This window comes from Simochromis diagramma, unplaced genomic scaffold (assembly GCF_900408965.1).
Source record: "Simochromis diagramma unplaced genomic scaffold, fSimDia1.1 OVJJ01000176.1, whole genome shotgun sequence".
In the NCBI taxonomy this organism is placed as follows: domain Eukaryota; kingdom Metazoa; phylum Chordata; class Actinopteri; order Cichliformes; family Cichlidae; genus Simochromis; species Simochromis diagramma.
Genome location: NW_024386892.1, coordinates 2,266,797 through 2,275,605, shown reverse-complemented (window position 1 = coordinate 2,275,605; position 8,809 = coordinate 2,266,797). Strand labels below are relative to the sequence as shown.

The 8,809-nt window shown below is 42.2% G+C and overlaps 1 protein-coding gene across 1 annotated transcript; it reads right to left on the bottom strand.

Annotated features, from left to right (window-relative positions):
- Positions 1-271: 271 nt before the first annotated feature.
- On the bottom strand, positions 272-8,757 carry yipf4 (Yip1 domain family, member 4). The gene is made up of 6 exons (XM_040033883.1): positions 8,523-8,757; positions 6,823-6,976; positions 6,065-6,236; positions 2,571-2,648; positions 2,370-2,483; positions 272-1,031 (listed from the first exon to the last, which is right to left on the bottom strand). The coding sequence occupies exons 1-6, from the start codon at positions 8,578-8,580 to the stop codon at positions 894-896; spliced, it is 714 nt and encodes a 237-aa protein (XP_039889817.1). The 5' UTR covers positions 8,581-8,757; the 3' UTR covers positions 272-893.
- Between the last annotated feature and the right edge of the window lie 52 nt (positions 8,758-8,809).

Here is an 8,809-nt window from a genome sequence, read left to right as displayed (position 1 = left end):
TCTCCTCACCACCTAGACCTTCGTGGGGATGTAACATGATTGTTACTCTTGGCTTTGTCATTTTTTCTTCTTTTCTACAAACATTAGAAACCCAATTGTAAGTACAGTAGCACTGAATAAGAATACTGTCTTAGTGTGTTTGACCCTACATTTACAAATGATTGTAAAATTTGTAGGCAAATCTAGTGCTGCAGTATAGATTACAGGACTGTTAAGTGTGACAAAGTTGGGTTTACTGTAAAGCAGTGATGAGTCATGAGACACCAGATGGTTTAGAGACAAATTACTCTACAAATTTACTGTATTATTGATCAAACGAGTATAGTCCTGTATAAAAAGGACTCAGGGTTTAGAGAACAAGGCACCACATTTAGTAGACAATGGTTTATATCCTTCTGATTGACCCATTCCACCTGCTTCCACTGCTGAAATCTATAAATTAACATGTCTGTAAAAAGGGAAAAGCATAAATGAACATTTCTGGTAGAAAGCTACAGTGCACAACAATAAGGATCAGCACAAACATACATAAATATTTGGCACCATATTCCTCAGTGTGATTAAGCTTTTTAAAAATATGACATTAATATCCAGGCCTGGACTTATTTCTAGACTCAAGAACTACAGGTTTACGCAGGGCTCTGGAATCTGTATTGCACTGGTGATTGATAAGTCTGCATACCAAAGTTTAAGCAGCAAAAGCATACGCACTTTATTGACCAAAGACACAAGGGAAAAACTATATACATTAGTATATATTCCCAACTTCCCCAACATCTAGAATAACAGAGTTTTAAAAAAATCCTGGTTTTGTAGGTTTTTTGTTTTTTTCCCCCCCACCCATGCTCCAGGGTAACTGTCCATGAAAAGGTCCACAGCTCCAGGTCATCCAATCACACTCCAGTATATAGTGACAGGAAGTAGATGTACAGTAGGAAAATGGGATATATGAGAAGGGGCTTCTTTGTTTTAAATTCATCTCCGACAAGCAGTGAAGCAGCACTGTATGCAGCCCAGAAAACTCCAAAAAGCTGAAAGATGAGAAGACATTCATTCAACATTAAGAGCAAACAGCCACAGGGTGAAAGAACTTCATTGCTTATCTAAAAGCTACAATTATTAACAATTTTCTATCATGCTGTGGGTTATGAAAGACTCATTAGAAGACAAGCTTGTCAAGAACATACTGGCTGGAGTGCACAATTACAGCAATGCTCTAATTACCTGATGGTTCTAATGCCATCCTGCTCTGACTTTTCAAGTCACTGCTTGTTGACGTAAACTTCTCAGGCAGTTTGTGTCCCTGACTTTTCTTGCATACTCCATGAATGCGTGCTGAACCAAGCAGCGGATATTTTCCTTTAGAGTAAAGGAGTGAATTTGGAACCAGGGACTATGGAGGACTCAAACCATCAGAAATAACAAGGCTCTCTATTTTTTTATTCATACATTTCTATCCGCTTCTCGTGAGGAGAAATGAGGAAACTGTCATAGGCGCATCAGTGTCTGTCACGTTTATGAAGCTCTGTCTCCATGTTCACACCAACATGTTTTTGGACTTGTTTCGTCCACACTGAGACGGCGTTGTTGGTCAGGGAAGACGCAGCGTTTTGAAAACGCTCTCCAAAGCGAAATCGGAGGCTCTCGAAAACTCTAACGCATTTTAGTCATGTGATGCAGTCATGTGACCAATTCAACTAAGATGGCGGACGGCATTACGCAGCAGCCCTATTGAAGATTAATTCTGATTCTAATATCAGTTTGTACATGCTCCAGAAGACCCAATGTTTCCTCAGAGCAACTTTGTACTCTTGTGTTACTCGCAGCAACAACTCCACCTCAGTGTCAGTCCATTTGAACGACTCGGTGCGTTTCCTCAACATTCTGCCGCGACGCTTCAAAGAGCCGGAAAATAAATGGCAGAAGGAAATGACGCAGGTCGAATTGTCCTATGTTTCACGCATGCGCACTACAGGACGGTAAGTGTTTTCAGTGTGGACGAACTCTCGGAAACGATTGAAAATGATAGTGTGGACGCAGAGTGTTTTCGAATTTATCCGGATCAGTGTAGATGTAGCCTTTGACTACAGCCGTCCAGCCTCCGTTTCGGAGCGGGCCCTCTCACTTACTCTCTACAATGATCTGAACACCAGCTTACTAGACTAGACCAGCTCAGCACGTGTTTGAGCCGTCTCTGCCTCCTACAATCTTTACAAAATACCCATACATGCATAGCACTGCCGATTTGCTGTCATAATCATGTTCTTTATTTACATCTTTCATTTTGCTGTAGCCTATGAGACAGGTTGTAACATTGAGCTTTGTAACAACATGAAAACATAAGACACTTGCTTCTTAAAGTGACTCACTTTGACTAGTGTAGAAACCACCTCGAAGCCTCCAATCACTAAGAGCAGAGGGGCTATGACGATGAGAGGAAGAAGGGAATACCCAATCACTCCAAGGACCTGACCGTATGAAACCTGCTCAGGAGAACAAAAGCATTTCTTATCCTCTGTATGTACAAGTTAGAGTTAACTTCAAGTGCTGCAGGTGTCAGCTGGATTTACCTCCCCACCAAGAACACGAGCCAGCAGGAAGATGGTTAGTGATCCAAATATCCAGATGGTGATGATCCAAGACACAACCTGTGAATGCAAAGAACAGGTTGGTGTTGACACTGAATTATGCCACAGTGAGTATAGAAGAGTATCCAGCTAGTACATTATACATATGTCTGACGCAGATGCATATAATGTAGAGGATGCAAAGTACTGTCTAGTGAAGCTGCATTTGTTGGTCTACACATAAGGACGTGGTTGGTTCAAAGGAAAGGTTGTATTTAATCCAATTAATTAGCACAATGTACTCAAGTTTCCACTGGACACATTTTCAATCCGTCGTTTCCAAATGTCACTTGGCACAAACAAAATGCCGTGTTTTTCATCAGATATCTGTCAAGAAGCCAGATGGGACTAAATAAGAACTATAACCAACAGCATATACAAACTAAAATCAACTCCTCTTCAATGCAAACTTTTATCTTTGTAATAAAATAAATCAACTGCACTAAGTTACAAGATCTTCTCTCACTCAAGCAACTCTGTACTCTGTACTGGAAAGAGGTACAAACAATGAACCCGAGTTGGTGTGTACCTGACATATTTCACCTTACCAAACAAAACCAGGTAATAGGCCTAACCGAATTCAGCAAACAGAGAAACAAAGCAGCCGATCATCACAGTCCTCTTCCACAGGGGAAATTCATTCAACAATGAAACGTAACACAGGTCTGCAACCAAAAAACTGCATACGAGTGTTTCTTATACATTTGTACTCGCTGAAACCGGGAAAAATATTTTTAAAATTCCTTCTCGTCGCATTTTCTTGCAAAACTCATGTTTTTAGTTTAACTCAGCGTAGAATTTTTAAACTGAAATCTGAGTTAACAACCATATCCCATAATGACTTCTTACATTAATGTAATATTTCTAAGAGCGAGACTCCAGAGAAATACAAACAGAAAATGGGAGGAAAGGGAAGCGTGTTGGGAGCATCAAAGAGAAGCTTTCACAGACAAGAGTAAACGTGTAGTGTTACATCTATCATGAACGAATCGTTTTTTGTTTCTACGTTCAATCATGAGAAAAATTATGCATAGTTAATTGTAACAAAATATTGACTTGTTTCATCGCTGTTGTGCTTTTTTAAGACGCGTCCAAATTCATGGGCCGCATCCTCCTGAGGACCCGGCCTTCACAGTCTACGTGGGCCGGGTCCTCAGGAGGTCGGGTAGGCCGGAAGTAAACGGCCGTGAAATGTGACGGTCCAGCCTTCAGATTAGCGTCACCGCTGTCTCGGTGGAGTTTAATAAACTCACCGTCTGCTCCTTGCTGTCTAAAATATAACAGGACACTGGAGTAAACTCTCGACTGTCTCACACTTCTGTTTAATCAGTTTTCTGTTTGACGTTTATTCAGCTGTGTAAACACCAAGGAAGAACCCACCCGATGGATTAATAAAGTTTTATCTAATCTAATAACTTTAATCTCAGCCAAACCGATTTACTCACGAACAAATAAAACACTGAAAAAAGCCCAACAATAACATTTGTAGGTTGTCTAAGTGGACTTATATATTACGTTTAACCCGAGCAGCGAAAGTCCGCGGTGATCTGAAAATGATGTGCCGGGAGTTGTGCCGTTCTCGGCCGCATCAGTGACCCTCGAGCTCCCGGCTAGCTGTCGAGCTGGTGGGTAACAGATGCTCCGAAAACATCGAAGCACTTTTGCAAATATGTGATATCTTGATAAACCGAGCAGATATTTGATGTTTACACAGCTACTTTCTCGCCTGACAATATGTTAAAAGTTTATTTTGTGACCCAGAAAGATTAGTATGAGTAATTTTAAAACTTAGTAGCGGCCGCCATCGTTGGAAACTGGAGTTTGGCTGGGCCACGCTATAAATTCTGGGATATGGTGGGCCACGAAGGACAGACCCGACCCATCCTTCAAATGCGGTGAAAAGGAGGACGCATTTGTCGGCTGCGTTCGGAGGAGTCTACGAATTTGGACAGCCTTTGGCGCGTCGCTGTGACGTAATCGGTCTTCAAATGCGGCCTCAGGAGGATGCAGCCCATGAATTTGGACACGACCTTAATGTAAATTCTTTGTGTTTTGCAAAAAAACTGTTCGTGATGGAGGGAGATCATGTTTGGATTCAGCACCCTACAAACATCAAATTTACCTAAAATATCCCACGCAGCTGAAAAAATATATAAATATTTTTTGCAGACCTGTGCAATCCGTCTTCATTTTCACAGACTCACTGCTTCCACTGCTCACCATAGGATTGGAGCTACTTTTGTTGTTCAGGAAGTAATCCTAGCTATTACAAGTCTGGGCGGTAGAAACGTTATATGGTAGAAACGATATGAATTTGGCCAACGGCAGAGATTTTGACTATACAGCTCTACCGCATGTTGATGATGTCATCAAGCTGCACCTGTTTTGATTGAAAGCATCACAGTGGCTGCAAGCATGGAGCTTACACGTGGGGACTGCATTTATTCCAATTCCACTATTCATTCACTGTCACATTCACACACTGGTGGAGGTAAACCACAGGTGTAGCTACAGCTGCCCTGGGGCAGCCCCTCTGGCCATCACCAGTAGGGTAAAGTGTCTTGCCCAAGGACACAATGACCAAGACAGACAGAGCTGGGGATCGAACCGGCAACCTTCCGGTTACAAGATGAGCTTCCCAACCCCCTGAACCACGGTCGACCGGTGCGCATAAAGAAGACCGGTGCGACGCATTTGGACCTGGTTTGGGTTTAAGCGGTCAGATGTTGAGCAGAAAAATAGCAAAGAGATGGAATACCAAGTCTGCATACCAAAAGTTTAAAAGGAAAGCCAAAAACTGTGCCCTCCACAAACACCAGTCAGTCAAGTGGCCCTAACAAAGGTGGCCCTAACACCAGCAGACCGATCTTTTCCAAGCCTGTTCCAAAGGCACATTTTCCACTTTATTTTAAACAACTTAGAATTTTGCGTATTGGTATTTGGAAAAAGATCTTAAAAGTTATTTGAAAAGTTTTGCACAATAAATATGCTTAAATGGCATTCTATACTGTTCAGTTCAGACATATATACAGAAGAAAAGAATATGTTGTGATATATATCGTTACAGCAATGTGGATTTTGGGCCATATCGCCGAGCCCTAATTACAAGTAAAGGTTTTGAGTTACTGGAGGCTACTGGCTCCAGCAGAGACTGGAACCCACAGCCAATCCACACAGATCTCAAAGTGCTGTGCAGCCCAGTGCACTGGAGCTGCTTGATACGGCCAATGCTATTTTGGGCTTTAGTTCTTTTCTGGATTCAGTATGAAGCTACATGAAAGAAAAGCAGTAACATAATGAGCACTACTTCAACTCCTGTTTAACCCACAAACATTGGTTTCAAATGCCCTCCAGGCAGGACAGATGATGATGGTCTTGCTGTAGTTTGAACATGTTTGAATGAAACGACACAGCTGTGTTTCTTGTGTCCTCCTCACCCTGAACTGTCCATAGATGGAGATCATGGAGAAGAGCAGCACCACAGCCAGAGGGCCCCAGAAGTCTGGGTTGTCTCGAACCACCTGCCGGTTGTAACCCAGTGATGGCATTGGCATCAGCACACATCGAATCTTGTAATAGATGTCCTTTATATCAATGTCCAGCTCCTCCCTGTTCAAAAAGAAGCACAACAAGATGACGTGATCATCACTGGTGTTAAAGTCAAGTCTAACCCAGTTAGTTTCAATGGTAAAGATCACAAAAACAGGATCTACAGATGTGCATGTGTTTTGAGCAAGCAGCACAAAGTGAACTGAACTGTTCAGAAGCAGTGGAATAATACAACTGTCCAGCCCTTCACCTTAAAGGGGATCTATTGTTTTATTCCTCTGATATACATCTTGTTCCAATAGTGCATGCTTGTATTGTGTACTCTGATATCTGTGTTATTCCATAGAGCAGGAACATCTCTGACACACTGCTCTGGGTTCAGGTAGAGAATAAGTTCCCCGTAAGTAATCCTACAGTTTCAACATCTCAGTACAATTATAAAAAAGCAGAAACATTTCACTACAAGTACTCCCAGTTATCTAAAAGAAGTCTACACAGTGCAGACTTGGATGACATTTTTTGCGGGGGGAAAGATAACCCACTATATAAGTTTATTGTAAAGATTAGCCAAGTTGATGTGAGTCATAATACAACACACTTAAAGCACTATGGCTGTTCCTACAAAATAAAACCACCATGCACTTACAGAAGAGGTTTGCTCTCTTCATTGTCCTCTTCCTCCACCTCCAGCAGCCAGCCGTAGCCCCGTTGTCTCAGGAAGGTGGTGGCATACGGGTCCTTCCCACTGTCACTGCCTATATTCAGTTTAACATCTGGAGTGCTGATGGTGCCGCTGAGTTCTGAGGATGACATATTTGTTTACATCGTGTAATGTGTGCTTTTAGAATGGCATGAATCCAGAAATACACACTGCAAGATCTATGACAAAACAGCTTTAAGTCCACCGCTATAACCAGTTCTTACTCTCAATGCAGCCTTACCAAGCTGACCAATAATCGTCCTAATTAAAATTAGGATGTCAAAGTAAACATTAGTGGCAGCACCACTCTAAACATAAAGAGTGAGACCGATGCAGGCAAAGGTTAAATCTTTTTTTTTTTTTTTAAATAAGGAAGGTATTCCAGCGTGCTGCCAGAGCGCACTCGCCTGGCATGTTTAACAAGCCCCTGTCCAATCAGTGCAGTTACACACACAGGGGATGGGACTAGGAATCGAGAACCGGTTCCCAGGAGTTCATTTCCTTGGAAATGTTAGTCTGTTTATCTATTGATCTTGCTTACTTGATTGGAATTTGCATGTCAGAGGAGGAAAATACCAGCACAGTGTACAGCATGGATATGGACTTTTATTTTACTTTTATTGCACAAAAGGGTGAGAGCATGATGGTAAAATGGAAGATGCACCCAGGACAGAAACAGCTGCATTATGCTAATCAGACAGCAAGCTAACTCTAAGCTAGTCAAGAACCTGAGTGAACTCTGACCCCAAGCAGCCAGACCCTGAACTTCAACAGGCAACAAACAGCCTCCATTGTTACCTTCTGTAACGTTTCTGTACAGCAGAGTCACTGTGGGGCTTTGAAGCGTCTTTGTACTGGTTTTCATTTTGGTTTGCTGTTTTCAGCTTTGTGTTCATATCCAAATACCGTAGCCTCAGGTTTATATTGTTCGACGGCAATTATGAGACAATGTGCTCCACCCATTTTATAGAGTTACATAAAATAACATTATTTTCTCCTTTGAGTAATAAAGTAACGTACTGCGTTACTTTTTATCCAAAAAGGTATTGCGGCCTAAATCACTGATCGAAAATCACGTATGTGTTCAACCCGGATGACATCTAGTGACTATGAAAGCCATAACATGTGACCCATTCACAGTAACCACTGTGGACGGATGAATTTGGATGAGAGTGAAATGTTTCATCCCAGATAAAAGTGACCACTTACAGCAAGCCTGTATTGACAAGCAGTGACTTTTCCCTTGACGTGGAAACAAAACCCTCCGCATCATAACAGCAGCAACCAGACCCTCACCCAGGAGAGACTCAGAGTCACTTACTCCATCACAATTTAAGTAGCAACATTTAATTTCTTGTTTAGCCAGTAAACTTGGTACTCGGCAGCTACGTTCTCCACCAGCCACGTATCAGTGCTGAAGTTATTTAGCAAAGCTAAATGACAGACTGTCTACCTGTGAATTACTGTGTACCAATTACTCAGAAATGCAGAGTCAGCCCACAGCAAAGTGCTATTTCTTAGTGTGGATTGATCTACACCTGGGTATCTAATCTAACTCGTGACCACGAAAATAAACGACGTGAGCAGGTACGAGGCTAGCTCTTTTCAGGCCTGCTAGCTGCGTAGCTCTGCTAGCGATAGCCTACCTTCAGCCTCGGTCGAAGACACGAACGTGAAATCTCCGTTGGTGGGAGAGAACTGCATGTTTCAGTTTCTATTACTGCCACACGCCTTGGCTCCACAGAAATTGCATTTAGTGACACGTTAATAAAGCTGTCATTGGTCACAACTCTTCAGTGAAGTTCAACTACCGCATCTTGTTTTCTTTCCGACGTTGTGCGCTTGGACGTAAGCAGGAAGTGCAGATGATGCTAGTAAAGAGTACACGTCTTGTGATGCATTCATGTCTAATCATGATGGTCGGAAACTATCA

Bases quoted from the DNA above. Each gene is read 5' to 3' on its own strand.
- yipf4 (XM_040033883.1), bottom strand. From the start codon at position 8,580: ATGCAGTTCTCTCCCACCAACGGAGATTTCACGTTCGTGTCTTCGACC. The intron at 6,977-8,522 runs GTAGGCTATCGC...TGTCATCCTCAG, and splicing joins GTCTTCGACCGAGGCTGAAG to AACTCAGCGGCACCATCAGC. The intron at 2,649-6,064 runs GTGAGGAGGACA...TTGCATTCACAG, and splicing joins CCATCTATGGACAGTTCAGG to GTTGTGTCTTGGATCATCAC.